At 31.4% G+C, this 23,312-nt stretch overlaps 4 protein-coding genes across 4 annotated transcripts; 1 reads left to right on the plus strand and 3 right to left on the minus strand.

The window, feature by feature from the left end:
* The first annotated feature begins 1,226 nt into the window (after positions 1-1,226).
* LOC110622872 (gibberellin 2-beta-dioxygenase 2) lies at positions 1,227-4,010 on the plus strand. Its single transcript, XM_021767566.2, has 3 exons — positions 1,227-1,683; positions 3,117-3,468; positions 3,565-4,010. Exons 1-3 carry the CDS (start codon positions 1,301-1,303, stop codon positions 3,829-3,831), a joined length of 1,002 nt encoding a protein of 333 aa, XP_021623258.1. The 5' UTR covers positions 1,227-1,300; the 3' UTR covers positions 3,832-4,010.
* Positions 4,011-5,583: 1,573 nt separating this feature from the next.
* On the minus strand, positions 5,584-7,705 carry LOC110627395 (probable pectinesterase 53). Its single transcript, XM_021773690.2, has 5 exons — positions 7,301-7,705; positions 6,992-7,184; positions 6,295-6,498; positions 5,981-6,216; positions 5,584-5,886 (listed from the first exon to the last, which is right to left on the minus strand). Exons 1-5 carry the CDS (start codon positions 7,663-7,665, stop codon positions 5,736-5,738), a joined length of 1,149 nt encoding a protein of 382 aa, XP_021629382.1. The 5' UTR covers positions 7,666-7,705; the 3' UTR covers positions 5,584-5,735.
* Positions 7,706-10,030: 2,325 nt separating this feature from the next.
* LOC110613484 (transcription factor MYB108) lies at positions 10,031-11,371 on the minus strand. The gene is made up of 3 exons (XM_021754643.2): positions 11,151-11,371; positions 10,898-11,027; positions 10,031-10,800 (listed from the first exon to the last, which is right to left on the minus strand). The coding sequence occupies exons 1-3, from the start codon at positions 11,308-11,310 to the stop codon at positions 10,284-10,286; spliced, it is 807 nt and encodes a 268-aa protein (XP_021610335.1). The 5' UTR covers positions 11,311-11,371; the 3' UTR covers positions 10,031-10,283.
* Positions 11,372-15,620: 4,249 nt separating this feature from the next.
* LOC110613494 (Golgi apparatus membrane protein-like protein ECHIDNA) lies at positions 15,621-20,165 on the minus strand. Its single transcript, XM_021754655.2, has 6 exons — positions 20,012-20,165; positions 19,478-19,534; positions 19,177-19,380; positions 18,971-19,030; positions 17,592-17,718; positions 15,621-16,011 (listed from the first exon to the last, which is right to left on the minus strand). Exons 1-6 carry the CDS (start codon positions 20,024-20,026, stop codon positions 15,923-15,925), a joined length of 552 nt encoding a protein of 183 aa, XP_021610347.1. The 5' UTR covers positions 20,027-20,165; the 3' UTR covers positions 15,621-15,922.
* Between the last annotated feature and the right edge of the window lie 3,147 nt (positions 20,166-23,312).

Genomic DNA, 23,312 nt, shown 5'->3' on the forward strand with positions numbered 1-23,312 from the left:
CGTGGGGTAACTTAATCCGATTAGAGGGGACAAACAGCCGCTACCAGGTTGGCCCCAACCTCCTCCCCACCTAATGTTATATGTTATGTTATGTAAGCCACTTCTTACCTTTTTGGCTTTTCCCTTTTTCCCCGCGCGCCTGCTTTTTTCAACTCTCTTCATATTACTCCACTCTTCATATTCCTTTCATTTTCTTTTTTTTTTTTGACAAAGATTTACCAGATAATTTTTTTAATCGTATATAAAATTTTCAAATTTATTTAAGAAAGAAAATACTGAATAATTCATAGTAACGCTTATTATTTTTTTATTTAATATTTTAATATTTGAATGTGATAACCGCCAAATATTTAATATTTGAAGTAAAATCGGATTTTGATGAAAAATACTGACTCAAATTCCATCAGATCTCATTTAAGCGGACCGGTTTCAGACTATAGATTTTCATCCGGTAAAGCAAAACGTTCTGGACAGGCTACACACGTGGACCCATCTGAAAGAATGTTGGCTCAATGACATGTCAGGAAATATGAAGGCAGGACAAATCATTTCGCAACTCTGTTTGCATACGCATCAAAAATAATTAAATAGCTGTTTAGAGTGAAGATGAGTTATAACACCTCTGTACGTACGGATCTGAGTAACAGAGACATATAGTATTGTAGCAGAAAAACGGTTAGGCGTCACTGACAAAAAAAAAAAGAGATAACAGGAATGAAACGTTTTTTTCTCCATCCAAATTTACACAACTCCTAAACTTACACGATAATTATAAATCCTATTTTTTTAGATTTCAGAATATTAAAATGTATATATATATATATTTTTTCATAAAAATAAAATAACTTTTATTTTTTATATGTCCTAAATTATACTTCACTTTTATTTTTATAATTTTTTTAAAAAATATATATATACTAAAAAGTAAAATATTATAGTTTTAAATAAATTTATAATTATTTTTTATTGATTAATAATATAATTAAAACAAATTTTAATACATAATAATATATTAAAAAATAACAAAAAAAATATTATTTTAAAATATTTGTAAAAATAATAATAAGCATAGTTTGTGGTACAAGCACTATTTAAATCTAATTAAAATGAAAAATAAAAATCAAAAGTGATCCCTACCTAGCATTAAAATATTCATTTAAATATCTCTCTCACCCTCTCTCTCTCTCTCCCTCCCCCTCCCTCGTATATGTATATAATGGGTACCGCCTCTGCCATGTTCATATATCCTCCTCTGTTCAAACTTCTTAACATAGAATTTATCTATTTCTTGTAAGCAACAATGGTCGTGCCTTCTCCAACTCCAATGCGCACCAAGAAAACCAGAGCTATTGGAATTCCCACCATTGATCTTTCTCTTGATAAGTCTCTTGTTTCTGAGCTGATCGTAACAGCATGCGAGGATTATGGTATCTTCAAGGTCGTCAATCATGGAGTCAACAAGGAGGTTGTGTCAAGATTGGAGAAGGAAGCTGTTGATTTTTTTGCAAAACCAGCAGCAGAAAAGCAACGTGCTGGACCTGCTACTCCTTTTGGCTATGGCTGTAAGAACATCGGCTGCAATGGCGATGTGGGTGAGCTTGAATTTCTTCTCCTTCAAACGAATTCTGTATCCATTTCTGAGAGATCAAGAACCATCTCCAGTTCTGACCCTTCAAAATTCAGGTACCAAAGTCATATCTCATGATTCTTCTGTCTATGCATAAGCATTATTTCTGGGAAACATTAGTTTCCGAGAAAAGTTGATGATGGGAAATTGCTTGAAACGATCACAAGGGCTATTAGTTTGTGTAGGTGTAATGTGATACAGGTTCGCGGGGTTTATGCTCAGTTCGTGGCGTGTTTGATTCATTTTCAACAAATATTTTATTCTTTGATGTGTTTAACGGTTGCCCATTTTTTTATTACAAGGAGAAATTGAATATGTGCAAATGGCAATTGGGCCGGTGGATAAGGGAATTTTATTTGAAAAGGAAACCGTGGACGAATTTTATTTTTTAAAAAATAAATTTTAAAATGGTTGCTATCCCAGAAAAAGACATATTTCCTTTTTATCATTATTTATTTATTTTTATAAGGAATAAACTGTTGATTAAATACCCATCAAAATGATTTCTGTTTTCTCTTTGAATTTAAATAGCATCTTCATCAACTCAGCAGTTTTTTCTTCTCATCTGACTCAGAACTTTAGTTGCAGATTATTATCTTTTAAATCCTTCATCTATTGGGTCCTCAGTATTATCAATGAAAAATTAATTATTTAGGTAAACGAGCAGCTTTCTTTGAACTTTATTAGGACATCGTTTTCAATCATTTTACGGTGTGTGGTTTCTTGTCACGGAATTAAATGGGATTTTGACCTTGGGAATAAAAGAGCAACACGTGCAAGACTGATGTATGAGGATTGAGGAACCACTAGATTTGCTTGTTAAGCATCTCATCTCATCTCATCTGGTTTCAACAATTCTGATATTTTACTTTTTTTTTTTTTTTTTTGAAAAGGAAACCTTTGCTTTAGCCTTTAGGTACTCTCAACAACTATTTTCCAACATGGAATACTATACTTCTCTTTTATGGGCCCGAAGCAACAAAATTTAATCACTTACCAGTTACGATAATAAATAAATAAATACAATTCTATCTACTTTATTCTTTATGTTTTCTTCAATAGCTACAAAAACCTTCACAAAAGCATATAAACTAAATAGATCCTTCTTGTCTGAAATAAAATCCCTAGATGCCCCGGTCGCAATTTCCAATTATTCTTCTATAAACAGACATCGGAAAATGATGAGTTTTACTAATATGGTCCCTACTTTTTTCAATTTTGCTTTTGCCAACAAAAATAAATTCCATAATAAGTGTATATATATATATAATCGCAAGACAAAAAAATATTTTTTTTCTTGGATTTAAATTATTAACTTCCCAATCAAAGCAAGAAAAAGACACGTAACAGTGGAACCCAGACCTTAAAGTAAGGCTCAGTTTGGAGTTTTTTCTTTTTTTAGAGAAAAAATTAATGATTTTAGTCGGTGTTAAGCATTTGCCATTTAAAGAAAAGAAAATCACGAGTGGGTTTTAATTTGTTGTGGCAGTTGTGCTGTGAATGATTACGTAGAAGAAGTTAGAGAATTGGCATGTGAGATTCTTGATCTCTTGGCAGAGGGATTATGGATGGAAGATAAGCATGTATTCAGTAGGCTAATCAGAGACGTCAATAGCGATTCTGTGCTTAGGGTTAATCACTATCCAGCGGTCAAGGAGGTCAAGGATTGGGACCCATCACCTAAGAGGATTGGATTTGGTGAGCATTCTGACCCTCAAATCATGACCATTTTACGATCCAACGATGTTGCTGGCCTCCAAATTTGCCTGCGTGATGGTTTGTGGGTCCCCGTCCCTCCTGACCCCACCGGATTCTTCTTAATTGTCGGAGACGCCTTGCAGGTTAGTGTTAAATTATTAATATCATCACATCTATGAATTACCTTATTTTTCTTGTCTTTTTTTCATTAATACTAATAATAAATACTACTATTGAAGGTTTTCACGAATGGGAGGCTTCTTAGCGTGAGGCACAGGGCAGTAGCGAACTCGGCGAAGACAAGAATGTCAACGATGTACTTCGGAGCACCACCACTAAATGCATGGATTTCTCCTCTGCCGGAGATGGTATCACCCCAGAATCCCAGCAAATATAAGCCCTTCACATGGGGTGAGTTCAAGAAAGCTGCTTACTCTCTACGACTAGGAGATACTCGTCTTGATCTCTTCAAGATTCACGCCTCCGACCATAAAATCGGCTCTTGACTAAACATCATCCATCGTCCTCTCCGAATTATATATAAATATATGAATATACTGTCTCTAGAATTAATGCACCAGTGCACTCTCGACCAATCCAAAAAAATGGAAATTCTTTTGTAGGTGTAAATAGGCCACAATTGAAGGCTACGGTATCCTTATCTTGTTTGGCAGTTTTTCTTTCATTTTCTTTTCTTTTCTCTTTTGGGCTAGATGTGATATGTTATTATTCAAGGGAGATAGAAGTACGTTTACTTAGCTTAATTATTAGCGTATGAAATTCAAAAAAAAAAAATCTCTAAATTACTGTATATCTATAATATTTCCCTTTTTTAAGGTGCTCGCACTTTCCACTAAGCTATATATTAGCCGGTAGAGGAGAAAAAGGAAAGGCTACCCACGGGAAGATTAATAAAAATGGCAGTGCTAGCTTTTGAGATAGAGACAGAGACATGAATAGGGCTTTGGACCATGTTGGTAATCACTAACTGGCATTGCTGGAGGTGCAACGCTGCAATCCAACACATACTAATGATTATTAACTTGGTTAGGTTACCAAACAATCTAATTTACACTTTGAAACAAATTCAGGCAGACTATATCTAAAAACAAAAGTACTTCAAATTGCATATAGGGTTACGTAAATTTCCACATGGCAAAGCTTGACCAATTTGTACTTGCTACTCTTACACTGCAGACTTCTATTTTCTTCATCTGAATTATATAATGTACACAATCTGCTCGTAAAAATGACTGAAACAACATGCCTGTGCTTAGATGTGGATGGTGAGTGTTGAGTTGATTTAATTAGGTATACCTAGGACAATTACATGATACCAAAGCCTCAGCTCAATCTCATTATACCCTTCACTAATAAATTGGTTTAGGGTCATGATCATTTGTCCAATTGTGTGTTCAAATATTATGATCCATCTGATGCAGACACTTATAGAGATCAGTAAACCTATGGTTAGCTACTGGTCTCTCTAGCTAGGACTATGATTAATAAATGAATAAAGAGATCAATTATGGAGAGATTAGGGCATCCCTATCTCTATGTATATTTTTATATATTGCCCATTTTCAATCTCACCAAACGATGACAGCAGAGAAGTAGCTAGGTCAATCAAACTGTATATTAAGCTTGCTAAATTAACTAGTGTTTTTGAAGAAGGTTAGGTACGAAGACGATAATGACTTAAAAAGATGGATGCAGCCTAATTAATTAGGCTATTTTAAGCAACTTACTTCTCTGGGGAAATTTCCTAGATTGCATGTATATATCATTTGGTGAAATCCCATTTCCTTATTTGATGTGTTTTTCATGATAAATCTATCTAAACGTCCCAATATTATAAATAGGCCTCACTTGATTAATCAAGTTTATAAATACTTTATAAGAATTCACATATTACTACAAAATATATTCAAAAATATATATATTAGTTTTGAAAATTTTTAATATGTTTTATTCTTTTGCTATATAATAATATTATTTTTTAATTATAAATAAAATATTTTGTAAACAATCCATTATAGAAAAAATTGTAGTATATATACCTTTGTTTTTCATTTATTATAATTATTATTTTGAAATAGAAATTGGAGATGGAAAAGTAGAACGGATACCACCAAATTAAACGTGTGAGTGTTTATTTTAAGGCGAAAAAGACCCATGTTCTTTTTTTTGAAACCATAAAATACATGGATTGTAATAAAATAATACGTACATGGACGGTAATAAAATGATACATAGAATGGTGCGAACTTATTTTCATTATTATAATAGAAATAAATGAGTATTCCATTTTAGGTAATTTTTTATTTAATTTTTAGAATACCTGCACAATATTCTAAATCTTCTTTTGGATATACCAAAATAAGTATAAAATACATGGGAAATGGAGTTGTCATGGTGTAATAAGCCAGGTATCTCCGTCAACATAGTAAGTCCCTATAAAAGGCACAGCCTCTTCATCTGTGAGAACTCGTGCCCATGGAACCCTTCCTGTGAAGTTGGCTCCAGGTCCACTGCACTTGTACTCTGCATAAAACACTCTCCTGAAACAACATCCACAGGAAAAAAAATGAAATCCTCCATTGTTAATTGTGATTTATTATCATCTTAATTTAAAGAGAGAGTGATTGAACATACGTGTCACGCTTTTGGTCGCCCCAGTCATTCCAACCTTGAGGAAGAACAACCTTGTCCATGAAAGTGTAAGAGAAGACAACCCTGGAATAATCACCCCAAGCTCTGCCTAGGTAGACCAATCCACTCCCTGTCACTACACAGTCTTTGAATGAAAACCCACTTTCCAATGACAAATTGCTGCGTTTTTGAGCAGTGAGAGATGCCACCTTCTTGGATATGGAGTTTAAATGGCAATTCTGCACATTGTCGAACATGAGATATGATTAGGCCTGTTCCCAGAACAAATGATGATATTAATTGGGTTCTGAGTTAACCTCGTAGAGAGACCTTCCAGAGCCAAAGATGAAATCCACAGAGCCCTGGATGAAACAGTTGTTGAAATAGTGAAGTCCCTTGTGATCGTAAAGAGTGTCTTGGCTCCCATGAAAGCTGCAGTTGTAAAATGCTGCCTTTGTCCCTGATATTCGAAGTGCCACGGCTTGTCCTCCTTTGGACCCTATCTCGTGCGGAGCTGTGTTCTGCAATTTTAATTATTAACATATAAAATTCCATAATCGACTTTTTTTTTTCTGTTCAAATTTTGATACGCAGTATTAGGATTTTATTTGGTAAAAATTTAAGCTTTTGCCTATTTACAATATATGTATTTGAATTTAAAACCCCACTTACAATTATTTATTTAAAAATCTACCAACTAATGGGTAAATTTATTCACATGCATGTGTTTCTGTAATGTGATTTGGGATTTTTTTTTTTTTAAAAAAAAAAAGAATTTTATAGTGAGGTCTGCATAATATGGACTGGAATTTGAAGACCCGTGAAAGTTTGCAGTGTTACATGTATTTTTTCTTTTTTTTGGAATATCAATGGAATCTCAATGCTAGATTGCCAACTTTGTCATATACTATCCAAATTCATGGTAGATTTTATATTATTAGGATATATATATATATATACCAAAGCAACCTATTTTTCAGTTTGCCATGAAGGGATTTAATCTTAATACATTACCTCAAATTTAACGTTGATGGCTATAAAATAATCTGCATCAACAGCAACAGTTGCACTCTGAAACGTCCTCAATGGCATCCCATCTTTTCCAGAGACTGATGATGCAGTATCATTGCCAGTAATAATTGGTGGATCACTTGAATCCCCCATAAATGTAATGAAGGGCAATGTTCTTGGGATGGCAATCTTTTCTCTATAGCCATTAATCAACTTTAGTATAATTAAGATTTAATTAACTAAACTTAGCAGAATTCATTAAAAATAGAAGTTGAGGAAGTTATACCTTGAAAATGATAACATACAACATACCTGTACACGCCTGGTTTGATGGCTATTATAACTCTCCTGGTGTTGTATGGAGGAATGCTTTTAAGAGCTTCCGTTATGGTCTTGAAATCGCCAGTCCCATTCTGGTTAACTGTTATTGACACATTGTGCATCTCAGCTTTCCTTAACTTGTCATCAAGGTTAGCTTTTCCACCAGTACTAATCCCTGCAGATGGCTGAGTGGTTGGTTTGGCTTCGAGGATCGCCTTCCTCCGGTGATGATCAATGTTCCAAGATACCCATTTGTTATAATCTGTTTCTGCGTCTAAAACAGATGAAGACAGCTTTAAACAACTGGAAATAGTTGATAATAAGAGAAGGAGATAGATATGGTTTTTTAAAGCCATGAGAATGCTGGGATTTGATAGTGCTGCATGTTTGGAGAATATAAAATGCCAATCTGCGAGTGTATGTACTGTACAACGAGAGAGGCTTAGAGGGTATGGAGTGCGGAGAATGGACTACGGAATTTGGCACTGTCTGGATATTGGTTTTACAATATTAACCTTCTGCCTGTGGTTATGGCCTTATTTTAATTCCAAGAATAAATGAATTTGCAGATGGGCATTTTGGGGACAGAGTGATTGATTCAGTGGGGTCCCATTAATGGAGGAGAGGAATGTGGAAGCATAGCTGGAATCCAAATAGGCCATTGTTTGCATGTGTTAGTACAAGACTGGGCACCAGAAACAGTGTAGTGGTGTACAGAAATTTAGGCATTGAGAGAGAATACCCTACCTCCGATGTCCATATATGTTGGTGGGTGGCCGGTGGGGCTCAACGTCAGATCTCCCACCGAAATTCGAAGCCGCGTTTAGCCCATTTGAAACTGAAACCTTCAAGTCCAGATCAGCTAATTTCCTCTTGCAGCCCATTGGCCTTTTCAGATTATGGGTTTCCAAGAATGGAAGTGGGCCTCTCCTCCCTAGCCTTCATATAAGTGTCTTTTTTTTTAGTTATTTATTTCCCTTCTGTTATTCTGGGTTCTACAATTTAAGTGCATTTTTTTTCCCTTTTTTTAAAATAAATATTAAAATATATTTAAAGTTTTGAATGTAATTTTGTAATTATTAAATCAAATTTATTATAATAATTTTAAAGATATAATTTATTTTGACCTATTAATTTAAAAAATCATAATTTTGTGATTTTTATATTTATAGTTAAAATTTTTAATTTTAAATTTAAAAATCTCAATTTTTAAATTTATCATAATTATAATAACATTTTAAATTAAAAAAATTGCTAATCCGTCAACCCTTAATCAATATTTTATTGAATCCCATTTTCCATTTTAAATAATTATTTAATTTTAACATAATACTGACTTTAATATAAATTCAAATGTATATTATGATTTTATTATTTTTATTTTGTTTTATCCCATAAAAGAATATTTTATTTTTTGGTAAATAATTAATATAGTTGAAAATGGTTTAGAAAACGAGCAAGGGAATTGAAATAAGATAACGTAAGCAATGACTGCATATGCTTATTCATTTCTAGAAACCCAATAAACTATTAACCCAACAATATCCCACTAACCCAAATTTACTTTTGAGCTTTGTTTACGTAGTTGGCCTTCACGACTCAGACCAAAGCCAATGCAAGGACCTTCAAAGACAGGCTGCTAATATTTTTCCAATCACCTGTTTAGTGTTTATTATATATAATGTAATCCCACTTGACTCTCGATCATTTCTCAAATTAATATCATCACCAAGCTACAGGAGACCAGTTGACACTAGTTTTTTTTTTTTTTTTTTTTAAATATATTTGAAAATTGGGTTATAGTAATGAATTGTTGACATTGGGGAATAGATATTTGATTTGTGTGTCCAATGAATATTGAGCCTTCCTCTCTGATTCAAGAGTTTCGGCGAATGCAATTGAGTGGTTGAGTCTCTCAATGTTTTCATTATTTATTACTTATGGTTTATATTGCTACTCCACAAAATATCCAATCAATAAAAAAAGAAATCTGACTATAATTTGAAAACTCGTAGAGGTTTTTTACCATGCATACAATGTTTTAAATATGAAAACTTACTTACCAAAATCGCTTTGAAGAGAAGTTTTTCTTTTAATATTATTTTATTTTCATTAATTAAGAATATTAACTATATATACATTGATTTTTTTTTCATTCTCATCCGCAGCTGATTATTAGGTTAGATTTAATAAAAATGATATAAAAGAATTAATTTTAAATTTTATGATAAATTTAATTAAATTTAATTTCTGCTGTCGTCCGTTTTGAGTTCCATAATAATTTTTTGGAAAGAAAATTTTGTGATATACTATTTTGAAATTTTAATTAGGTCAATTTTATATTTTAATTATTTTTAAATTTTTTTTTATAATTTTTGATGTTATGATTTTTTTAATTATAAATAGTTATTTTTTTAATTGTTTAAAATTTTTTTAATTTTTAAAAATTTAATAAAAATATTCAATTTTTAAATTTCATTTTAATCAAATGTTACTAATTAAAACCAACTCTAATTTTCACCTTTTTCGAAAATAAATAAACAATAAAATGAAATTTTCTTTATCTATATATGTTAATGTACATATAACAAATATACTTTCAGGATGTTTTAGATTTCTTTTTTTTTTTTTCACTATGCAACTAAAATCATTAGAATACGAGCATGTGTAGATGATTAGATCAAAACCTTACACGTGTAGTAAGAGAACATTATTGAGAATATAGACTTGGAATTTGATTGTGATTGAACATAGAAACCATTGATGAAATTAGATGAGAAATTGTTTTTCTTCTAAAGGATCTTTAAAGACTAAAGATCACATAATCATATGTAAAACGTCCATCTCTGTACATGGTAATGTGCGTAATGTTAGTGGCTGGAATTTGCTACTTTTGAAGCCAGCACGAAATCGCAGAATGTTCAAACACCTGATGCGTCACGCAAGCTAACTCATAAATTATAATCCCAATATATCAAATCAGTTGCTGCTGTAGAAACCAAATATTCTCCTGATTCCATAAACTATCCAGTGATTCTTCAGCTAGTGTCTCCATTTCCACCCACCTGTTAGATTCTTCTTCAGAGTATAAACCATATAAATTTTGTTTATTTGGTTGATTTTGATACTTTGTCACGCTTGACACCAAAGAAACTTGGGTTTCCAAAGACTCCGATGAGGTCCTTGATGGCTCTGGCATCATCCACTCAATCATGGGGTCGTTCATTTGCACGGCTTCACTACTTGGAGGGATATCATTGTGGTTATCTTTGTAGCTTGAGTATGTGGTGGATTGATCTGTGGGAGACCTAGATGCAGCTTGAATTCTCTCGATTAATCGAGGTATCCAAATATGGCGCATTGAGTCTCTGAATTGTTTGCTATTAACATCGCATTTGAGCTGCTTTGCCTGCTTTTGGACTCTGGTTCTCCAATAGTTCTTGATCTCATTGTCTGTTCTGCCAGGCAATTGCTGGGCTATTTTTGACCACCTTTAAAGATTCAAGCCACATGAATAAAGTTAGATTATGCCTTGAAACACGTAGTATTCTGCTAATGCTACGAATGAATAAAAGAAAGAGAAAGTACCTGTTGCCCCAGCGAGAATGGAGTTCGAGAATCAGGAGCTGTTCTTGGAGAGTTATGTTCCCACGTCGAATATCTGGCCGCAAGTAGTTTAACCATCTCAACCTACAGCTCTTACCAGTCCGTTTCAATCCTGTACGAATCAAGATTCATGGATTCAGGAAAACGAAAAAGATAAAAAGGTAGCCATAAATGTAGTTGCTGCTTAGATACAAGTGCAGTGAAGATAAAGGCAAAAAAGGTGAAGTGTGGTCACCTGCGCAGCGAGCAGCAGTATTCCAACGTCCTTCACCGTGGATGGCAACGTACTCGGCAAGTATGACGTCCTCCTCCGCCGTCCATGGACCTTTCTTTATATCGATATTCTCTTCGTTCTGGTAAGTTGCACAATCGTGGTTTCTTACTTGAGTGTCCATTTCTTCGATCAAGATGAGCAGAAAGGTGAGAGCGGAGTTGCAGATTTTGGCAAGTGTGATATTGAAATTGAGATTAGGGATGAAGATTAGATAGATAAGCAGTTATATATATATATATATATACATAGAGAGGAGAGTATTGAGGTAAAAGATAGATACTAGAAGACTTTGACCAGATAAAGTAATCATGGGACGGCATGCGTATTGGTCAGGTCAAATTAATTAGTATTTTTATTTTTAAATATTTATAGATTGGGGCTATTTTTAAAATTTGGGTTTGACCATTGACTTTTCAACTTTCTAACACATGCACACTGGAATAGAGCTATGAGTCCAAGTAGATGCTGAGTGGGTTCTTTTTCTATGACGTCTAAGACTAAAATTTTTGTAGCTCTTTGCAAACTTCCGTTTGGACCAACTGCTTGGTATCACAATTACTCTAAACTAAAATATTTGTGCGACGTAGTGGATTTAGGAGAAAAGAATTATTCGAGTTGAGATGAAACCGTCTAAAGTATTAGTGATTCACAATATTTGAAAATTTGATCCTGCCTTAATAATTTTATTTAATTTAATTATAATAAAAACGTTACAAATTTAGTAAGAAAAAATATAATATTCAATTATTTCGGTATATCTGCATTCCACGTCGACAGAATACATAAAATTAAAATTATATATCATAATTAGTATAAAATTATTAAATATAAAATAAATATTAACTCTTTGTAATTTGAAAGAAAGGCTAATAAATAAAGCATAAATTCTCTTCTTGCAAGTCTTTTTAAGCACGTAAGCTGCCTAAATTCCATCAAAATACATTTTTAAGCTAAAAGTAAAAAAGAAATAAAAATATATAAATAAATGAAAGAAGAATAAATTCTATAAAGATGAATTTTGGATATTTACACACTTTAATTACTTTATTTAATGTTTCAGTTAAATGGTGAAAAGTGAAAATATATATTCCAAAAGAGAAAAAATGGTCAAAAGAGTTTTAAATTGAATATAAAATAAATTACCCTAAGTGGTTGCGGTAGAAATTCCCTTAATAATTTTTTTTGGGAATCGGTAGTGGAAATAAAATAATATTTTTTTATTTAATAACATATATTATAATTTTTATTTTAATAATTTTTTTTGAAATGATATTTTAATAATATTTAAACGTTATATATATCAATATTGTTATAAAAAAAATAATCAAATTCAAAAATGTTATTGTAATGCTTTTACATTTATTCTGTAAGGAAACTTCCATTCCGTTAAAATAAAATAATATTGTACAAACAACCTCATAAAAATATGAAACCTTAAGTTTAAATGTAATCAAATACATAAATAAAAAAATTAATTAAAAAGTAAAATTTACTATTTAATAATGAATTATTGTCCCATTTTAAAAAAATAAATTAATTATTATCGTTATTAATAAATTAATTTTTATATTTTTAAAAATTTATTAAAATATTATTTTTTTTAACATATCTGCTCTCTCTTTTTTTAAAAATAGATAAAAAAAATTTAAAACTCAAATTTTCTCAAAAATAACCACCATCCACCTTCTTTCTCAATAATCTAATTTTTTCTTCTTCTTCCTCAATAATCCAATTTTTAAATTTTTTTAAAAATTTTTTCTTCCTCTTCAATAACCAAAATTTTAAAATTAAATTCATCTTCCTCTTTCTCAATAACCCAAATTTTAGAATCCAATTCTTCTTCCTCCTCCTATAACCCAAGTTTTAAAATTTAATTCTCCTTCTTATATCTCAAGGATCCAATTTTTAAAATTTAAATTTTATTTTTCTTTTTCTTCTTTCTTAATAATTTAATTTTTTACAAAATAGAAAAAAAAATAATATTAATCTTTTGATATATTTTTAACGATAAAAATAAGTGAAATTGAATGAGAGAATTATTTCGTTGATAAAAAATAATAAAAATATTTTAATAAATTTTTAAAAATATAAAAATTAATTTATTAATAATTTCGTTGATAAAAAATAATAAAAATATTTTAATAATTTTTTAAAAATATAAAAATTAATTTATTAATAATTAATAATGGTAATATTTAAGAATTAAATAATAAATTAAAAAAAAAACTCAAAATTCTAAGTTGGGTGGAGGGCACCTTAGTGTCGGTAGCTATGTACTGGTTTAGAAATATATGTGTTTTGAGTTGAAATTTTGCAAATAATTTAGTCTCTAGCATGTTGCCAATAATTCTTGTGTCAACTTTAGGGAAAAATTACATAGTGCCAAACACCACTCAATTAAAATTAGGTCGTAGTAATATGGTTGTCACCCTTTTGCTTTGCCCAGAAAATTCTATTTTAAACCCACCATAATCGTGTAAAATTGGTATGGTATGCTAGTGGAATCATTATGGATGACTAACCAAGACAGATCATAACATTCATGTTTTAAATGTCCAAAGCCATGCACTTCTGTTTCCGTACCCATTTTTCCATAATTATGACTTTGATTATTATTATTACTATTATTATTTATGATAATTTATTATTTAATTTTTATAATATAAAAAAACACATTAATTAATTTATTAAATTTAAAAAGTATATTAAAACATTCATAAAATATTAAAATTTTTTATTAATAATCATTCGTTTAATTTTAAAATATGGAGTGTTTTATTATCAATTCTTATAATATAAAAAAAATTTATTAATTGATCTCTTAAATTTATAAAAATAGATTAATTAATTTTTTTTAATATTTAATGATTAAAATTAATAAAATAAATAATTAATAAAATTTTAAAAATTTTAAAAATATTTTAATTATAATTTTAAAAATTAAAAATTAATTAAATTTTTTTTATATTATAGAAATCAAATGGCAGCACTCAGTCAGACCTTTTAGGCTGACTATTGGTAAATATTCTCACATTAAATGTGAACTCGTGATACTTCTCAGAACACCTTTTCTTGATTTTTTTTTTTTTTCTTTTTGCAATAACCTTTTTTCTAGATTTTCAAATACAATACACTGAAGTCCTGTTAATGAAAAAAAAAAAAAAAAGAGATTCCCAAAGTTGAATATAGCCACCACTATTATTCCAATGCCAACAATGTCACACTCATAATATTAAACAATGAATTAGAAATACTTGGAGCTGACCTTTTTTAATTTTTATTAATGAAAAGAAATTGAGATTCCCTCGTGGCTACATTTCAATTTCATAGTCAAAGCAAATGGAATTAGATTTAGAAAAGACTCAATTCATGTATTACATTTAAAGAGAGAAAATCCTCTCAAGTTTGTTTATTTTTCTGGTCCTATTACCCTTCTTCTATCAAGCCAACAGATTGCCAGGAGAGTGAACCTCCCCTCCTTACCTCCAAGGCAGGATTTGTAAATAAACTTCATGTCTCATTGCAAGTTGATTATTCGATAGCGGGTTTTTGTTCTGTACTTGCATGCCCTGCAATGAGTATAGTTTCATAGATTGCTAAAAGCTCTTCTATTGGACACTAACAATATAGTTGAATTGAGTATCTAATTCCTTATGGCTGATGTCTTGAAACTCTGTCCAAACTTCCCCTAGCTTTGTAGGTTCTATATGGATCCTGTTGTTGCTTACTTTGTTCGGTTGGTTATTGGCTGGCTATTTGGGTAAGATGGCTTAGTGTAGAGGCTCATTTGCTTTCAGGCTATTGCATGACGTTGACGACAGAGCCCCTTGCCTTGCTGGTGCTTATGACTTCTGCTCATATCCCCTTGACTGCTAGAAGACTCCATGCTAGCGGCCGAAAGATTTGATGCCAGCGGTGCTAAATCCCTTCTGGCAGTACTCTTGAATCGAGCCATGCACCCGTTAATCCAAGGGCTACATTTGTATGAGCAAGCCTTATAATCTTTTTTTGGGCTACATTTAGTTAATCAGGATCTTGTTTCTTCTGGACCATGGCCTTGTATTCACTTTACCAAGTTCTTGCCTTTTTTTTGTGAACGAGACCAAGTTCTTACCTTTTGACCAAAAAACAGAGAGCCACCTTCAAATGCCAAAGACAAATGCAAGCTTCAGATAATTGTGCATTCCAACGAAACCAGTAACTGGAATCTTTCATGATTGCAATTTCTAAATACAAAGCGGTTCAAGAGGCAACCATTTTTCCTGTTTGCTTCCCGCATTTACTAACTCAATGAATCAGATTAATTACTTAGGAAAAGGAAGATATATGCTCCTCTATGGCAAACACATTCAAATAAATTTCAACTGGATTTTCTATCTAAATGCATGTTGACTTGAAATAAGCTACTGGAAAAGTTTTATCACCACAAAATTTGACTGTAGAAACATGTGCATTCCAAAAAAGCTTTTAATATCTTTACAGTTTTATCCTCGTACTCTTCTTTACATGCCTTCCTTACATTCTGCTTGCAGCTTCCAAGAATACAAGAAATTTAGAAACTCCAAAGTAGTTAATCCACTATTTATCAGATACAGGCCACAATAAAGATAGAAAGTAATGATGTGTTGTTTCAGTAAATAGCATGGCAAAAACAAACAGTATCATGCCGCTTGTAGCACCTTACCAAATCCAACAGACTGATGTATTTGGATAATCTTTTCAGTTCAGGAAGCTCACACTACACTAAATGCAGACTGTATGGTAGACGAGAAACGAGATGCAATAGTCTGGGTGGCAAAATCTTGAATCTGCTTCTTGGCATCTGAATATAGACAAAGCACTATTCAGCATAGAAAGAATCAAAATGAAGCTTACAAAAGGCAACATGTGAGAGTATTTCAAGCATTTTAATAACGGTAAAGTAAGAAATGTGCATTTCTAACAATGATGTGTTGTGTTGGAGTGATGAGTAATTTTCAAATGCACTCTAAAGATCTTGATAGATCAAGTTGAATGATATTATGCTCCTAAATGGGCGCAAATACATCACATAGTGGGGCATATTGTATTTGTTTTAAACCTAAAAGAAGATTACATGGCATTTTGGGGCAGCATTTTGGGATGAAGATAATATTATTTGCACAAGAGCTTTTCTTTCTTGTTGATTTTTAGACGAAACAGCTTGCATTTGTGCTCATGCCCCGACCTCTAATTGTTAGAAGCAATTGTCCAAGGAAGAAAACTGAAGTGCCTTCGATATTATCCTTTTTTGCTTGGGAGAATAAGTAGGAAGGATTTTAACGCTAAAGACCTTGACAAAAAGACATGCTTGGAATTTCATCGAGCTCAGAACATATAAATAAAATATGTATAAGAAGAATATATACTTGCTCTCTTTTCCCGACCCAAGAACAACTCAGGCATTAATAGGGTTTTGGTCAGTTGGGATGGGCTAAGCTTAGTAGGTTGTAGTCCTAAGAACATATAGTATATAGATGTTCTCTGCTCAGGAAAGCATGAAAAAACAATGAATTATTTGCTTCTCATTGTCAATGGGGAAAACTTCATTGTGTTTTAGGGTACAACACTCCGATTATTCATCATGTTTATGCAGAGAACTAAAAATTTGAGCTTAGCAAATAGAGGTTCCCATCAAAGAAATAAGCAAAAGGAGGTTCAGAATGCCATTACATAAGTGTACCATGGAAAGTTGAAAGCAAACATGAATGAGGTTTTGCATATGAAACCCAACAGGTGAAAATAAAAGAGATTGTTGAAAATCCAAACTTTTATGCTTGGTGAGTTGTAGTCAATTTTTAAGGTTGTAAGCTACAATTGTAAATGGGTACTAATTCCCATTCATAAAAGTTACTATACCACCAGTTTAATACATATATATATATATATATATATATTTAAATTCAAATGCATATAAAATCTGTCAGCACTCAGTCACTTCCCAAAGTATAGTGTTACAGGTACTTCGTAGATGTATTCATGTTTTAAGTTTCATAACTAGACTGAATCCTCATACACTCAATAAAGTAGAACGTTTCCTAATCTCTGTCAATTTGGATACAATGTCACAAGCAGGCATGCAATTGAATTTTGAGTTAGTTATCTAACATCTATGTAGATAGTGAGTCTGTCTTGCTTCCTACTTTGGCAATCACCATTATATTTATTTATATTCAAAATTAGCATAAATTCCAAGATGTGGGAACCCAGAGAAGTACGGTTTCAAGCTCAAATCCTAGCCCAGCCCAAGCTAAAAAGGTAAAACATGGCAATACTGACATGAAAACCACATTCACAAACAGGAAATAACCAAGAGCTTTTAAGTATGAGATTAAGAATAATAATTTTATTGATATTTAAATTTCAAATAATAAATATCCAAACCTTTGCGGCATTTGGTGAACCCAATAATGTTCGCAATGCTGAGGCTCAAACAAACTCCTACTACAAGGATATAATCAACCTCGAACCTTATGATTGAAAATATTCCAAGTATGATCCAAGCAGCTGCCTGCACAATATTCATGGGAAAAAAATACACGAAAAAAATATAAAAACCAAACTCAAAATGCACAGTAATTCAAGAGAAATTAGCTAAGTTTGATTGCTACATGTAATTTCAACCATTAAGTTGAAGTATATAATTTGATACCCCATATAAACTTACACAAAAACAAACTTAGCCCAATACTAATACTATTTATTTCCTTTTCCACCCCAAGGAATTATTTGATAAATAATCAATTGAACCCCAATCCAAGCACTGCAATGCTTAGACATCTCATACATGTCCTTTAGACCATGTAATGCATGTGATCTAGGCTCGAGGTAAGCTGTCAACAGCTTCGGTTGCATCTTCAAGGAAATAGTTTATTATTAACCTTTCCTCGTTACATCAATTGAAATCTTCTTCTACCTATTGCCTTCCCTGTGCAACGTGTGGTTGTGTACTCATTACTCAGCCCCACGCAAGATAATATATTGAAAATATTATTGTTCAATGAGATGGATAACGTAATAACGTTGATGCATGAAACTACTAGCATATGATTAGTTTGATTCCATAATATCACTACCATCTATCATTATATCGACAATGATCAGTCATACTGTTGCTATACATAATGGAAAGGAACACCTCTATTTGTATAAAAAATTGTATGATGGGCTATAACTGGGAATAACTTAAACCTACCCTAAATTTCCGGACAAGCAAGAAATAATAATAAATATCTTTGCTAATTAGTTAATATCAATTCCCAAAAATTTAAAATTAGAAAGTGCAAATCAAATAATAATATTTAAATAATAATAAAAATGTATAACTTTATAAAATTCTATATGAAATATAATAATATAAATAACAAATAATAATATTTAATACAATATTCAAATATTATTTGTTGCAGAAAATAATTCCAATATAGAAATAACAATATAATAAGCAAAATTGAAAGTAATAATTAAAAATTAATAATATATAAGTATAAATAATAAAAAGTAAGTTCAAATAGAATTTAGACATTAAAAACAACTAAAATGGGAACTCCATTTTGAATGCCCTCTTTTTTAGAGAGAAAATGCCCTGAAGTGAAAAGGCATGAGGGGGATGGTTAAGGCAGGTCAACTTTATATTGATTTAAGGCATGCTATTTGGGTGTTCATTTGCAATAAGGTTGCTCTTTTTAGTTACTGCAATGAATATTAATGTACCAAATGCATGTTCGAACAGTATATAAACAATTCACCAAATATTTACTCACAGTAAGGTATAATGTCCACCAAAATAGCCATGAATCCTTCTTGTTCATTCGAGCCAATGACTGCATAAATAACAAAGATAAGGACTATGAAAAACATGAGATGAGTAGAATTATATGGAGTCTAACTGCATGAGTGATTATCCAAAAGTAACCATCTAGTAATGGGAAATAAAAATAAATAAACTTATCCTCAAGATATTTCAGACCTGTTGATCAAGACATTCAAACTTCCATACACTCTCACCCTCCTCATTTATCTCATTCCACCACCTAAGCCCAACCAAGATCCGGCCACTGACATTCTTCACCACCCAAAAATCAAGGGCAGCAAGAACAACAGTTACCACAAAGATGATGACAAAGCTGTTAACAAACAGGGCTGAGAGTATGTAGAATGCCAGAGCTGCAGCCTGCCAGAGTTGAACAAAGACAATTAAAATGTGGAGTTGATTCTTCAAGGTTTAATTAATAATCAGTTAATTAAAAGTATTAAGGGATACTTCTAACCTTGAAAAGCACATGAAAGAAGCATGTCTTCGGATTGGCATAGTTTTCCCCTGCAGGCTACAGAGAAAAAGAAAGATACAAAACAAATAAATAAATAAATTATTGAAAAGGTTAAGCCCAACAAATAAAGATATGATTTGAATAATCGACCTGGGTTTGAGATTAACACGGATTACCAACATTCTTACCAAGCATAAACATAATTTGGGTCAAATTTCTTAAATACAAGTCCTATATACAAAAATCTAATGTGGTGGTCAGATCAGCTAGCAACTAAACCTAGTGATGCATTGCAAAGCCTACAAAGCCTTTGATAAACCCTCATAAGCATTTTGAGATATTAAACATCTAAGAACATGTCTAAGCTTAAACACGCGATGCAAAGAAAAAGGATTATTAGCAATTCAGCAAGGAGAAGAACAGTGAAAATACAATCAGAGATCTACTGTATCTGAAATAAATGAATAAAAAATAAAGAATTACAGATCAGAAGCAGGAAGAGATTATAGATCTGAAGAGCGATATCCAATTTACCTGGCTAAAATCCATGGAGAAGAGATTTATGAGAAGGATTCCTAAAGCTCGCAGATGTTGGGTGAGCCGAGATAAAGGATCACTGTAAGTTTCGCGATCTTCACGACCATGCTTCGCTTGCTGTTCGGTTAATTATCATTTAAGAAAAGAAAAATATAGAACTTTTAATTTAATTGGGCAATTTTACTGTTACGGCCCAACCCGAAGGGCTTGATTAGAATTACGAATACGTATAAAAATAATTTAATGTCGGCCTCTTTGGGCTTCTTTGTAGACCAATGAGAATGCTAAATTTTTATTTGTAGACCAATAATAATAATAATATTTTCTCATACACTCATGTTTTTTAAGAGTAAACACTTCTTTTACTTGGTAAAGACAAATAAGAGAATTAAAATAAAAGATATATAATTTCTTACATTTTAAAAGTAAATTCCTTTATTTTTTATTATTTTCTATCTAATTAAATAAATAAAATAAATTATTTTCCTTTTCCTCTATTTTTCTCTATTACTAAATAAAGTAAAGTCAATTATTTTTCATTACTACTTGTTTTCGTTTCATTTCTTTAGAAAAATCTATTATTTAGTTTATGAAAAGAATCATTAATGAGTATATTAATTTTAAAAATATATTAAAATATTTATAAAAAATTAAAATTTTTTCTAATTAATAGTTTTATTAATTTTAATTATTAAATATTTTATTATTTTATTTATAAGTTTAAAAAATTTAATTTTTAATTTTATAAAAATATATATTAATTAAATTTTTTATAACATTTAATATTTAAATTTTTTAAAAAAATTAATTAATGAGTTTTTCAGATATTAAATAATAATTTTTCATTTTTTTATATCTAAATACAACATATGTTTTCCGTTGGATCCTTTCAAGTTCGTCCCGTGAACTTAACGAAGTCACACAGGATTACTGCTCAATTTCTAAATGGAGCCGCTTCTAGCGTCTTTACTGTTAAAGTGATTTTTAACGCTCCGATAAATTCTATTTTATTGTTGGAATAGCCGTCCAATATTATACCTAACTCCTCCGAAATTTTAGCGCTCGCTATAGTGTCATGCCATATTTAGCGTGACACTGTAACATCACAATTTTTTTTTAATTTATAATATAATTAAAAATTTATATTTTTTTATTTTTTTAATTTATAATATAATTCAAAATTTATATATATTTTCAATTAAGTTTAATTTTTTTTCATTCTCATAATTTATTATATTTTTAATTTATTTTATATTTTTATAATTATTGAAATTTAATTTCAATTAATATATTCACAATTATAAATAATATTTATAATAAATTAATTTATTTATAATATATTATATAAAATAATATAAAAAAATAATTTATTTATAATATATTATATAGAATATTTCTTTTTTTTATTGTTAATTTAATATGTATGAGTTTATTTTATTTTTAATTTACTAATTAATGTTTAATTAATGTATGTTTATAATTAATGTTTAAGTAATATTTTTTTATAATTATTATTTAATTAATATATTTTTATAATTAATATATTTTTATTTATTTATTTATAAAATAATTAAATATTTGAATATGGGATGAAAATATAAAATATATAAATATTTAGAGTGAATATATAAAATTATATGAATTTTTTGAGTGAAATATATAAATAAAATTAAAGTAAAAAAATAATATAATATTAAAGAGAGAGAATAATATAAATAGAATATTTTTTTTTGGTGTTAAAAATGGTGCAGAAGGTTGAAGATAATATTGCACTATTTTGGTACAAAACATCAAAATGGTACAAAAAAAAATAGTGTATAGGGTTGGAGATGGCCTAAGGTAGGCCCATCTCCAGAACCTTCCAGGAATCGTTATCGTTACCGTTGGAGCATACTACAGGGACACGTGGAGGGAACACAACGCAATATTATCGGAAGCACTACGCAAATGTATGTTCCAGTCCTACGTTGATCTCGCTCTTATTTAAACCCCCAACCCCCGCCACTGCGGAATACACCAGAGAAAAGTCCAAGCACCAAGCAAGTTTCTCTAACTCTGTAGCTCACTAGCTCTCTCTCTGCACCTCTCCGATCATCATCATTGCTCTTACTCCTTTACCACTATCGCGATCATGGCTCCTGAGCTCGTTCAAGCTGCTCTGAAACCCGACGGGTTCCCCAAACCAGCAACTCTGCCTAGCCGGGCTTATGTTACTTTTTTGGCTGGCCAGGGAGATTATGTAAAAGGTGTTATTGGCTTGGCTAAAGGTCTAAGGAAGGTTGAAACGGCTTACCCATTAGTAGTGGCGGTTTTACCCGACGTGCCACCGGAGTGTAGTAGTTAAACTTGTTTTTTAAATTTTGTTTTATTTATTTTATTATTGCTTGTTCAATAGTTAGTATCTATTTTGTGGGAGTAATTGCTGTTAGTGCAGATATTGAGCAAATCTGTTACAACAGATTTTCGCTAAGTTTTTTTCCTCCATATATTGCTGTGTATTTTAGAGTTTTATATACGTGAAGAAAGAGTAATTTTTTCCTCTATTCAGTTGTGTTGCTCTCGATTTCTACTATTTTTTTTTTGATATTCTAACACTTGGTATCAGAGCCTTAAGATTAAGGCCTTAAGATGTCTCATCTTGAAATTGAGAGAGTTAGAATGTTGAGAGAGAGAGAACAGAAAGAGAGAGAGTTAAAAGAAAGTGAGGAAGTCTCAAATGAAGAGAGTTCTACTACAGCTAGAGTTACCTTGTTCCCTGAGAAAGAAAGTGTAATACCCGGCTCGGTCAGGCATCGAAATTCCTACCGTCCGGTGGAATCTCGGATGTCGGATTCGTTTTGAGGGGTAGTGCAAGGGTAAACTGAAGTTTTTGACAAGGTTTTCTAAAGGTTTTCGAACATGGGTTTAAGTGTTTTATGGTTTTGAAAGGAAAGGAAATGCGTTTTGAAGAGAAAAGGTCAAGGAGGGAAAAACAGAGGTTCGGCCGCCGAAGGTATGTTCGGCCGCCGAAGGTGGTAGAGTTTGTGCCCCCGAAAGCTAGGTTCGGCCGCCGAAGTTGGCTGAGTTGCGGGTGCAAGTTTGGCTGCCGAAGATGGTTGACCAAGCCACCTATAAAAGCCCCTTAGGTCGGTTCAAGAGGTAAGTTTTCTTCCTCTTCCCATCCAAGGTGAGCTCAGGTCCTCCTTGAGATGATTTCATGGTTTTTGCAAGTTCTTACATGGTTTTTAATGAGTTTTCTCCTTGTTTTGAAGAGTTGTGAGCTGTGAGCAAGGTTTTGGAGTTTGAAGCTCTTGAAGCT

This window comes from Manihot esculenta, chromosome 1 (genome assembly GCF_001659605.2).
Source record: "Manihot esculenta cultivar AM560-2 chromosome 1, M.esculenta_v8, whole genome shotgun sequence".
Classification (NCBI taxonomy): domain Eukaryota; kingdom Viridiplantae; phylum Streptophyta; class Magnoliopsida; order Malpighiales; family Euphorbiaceae; genus Manihot; species Manihot esculenta.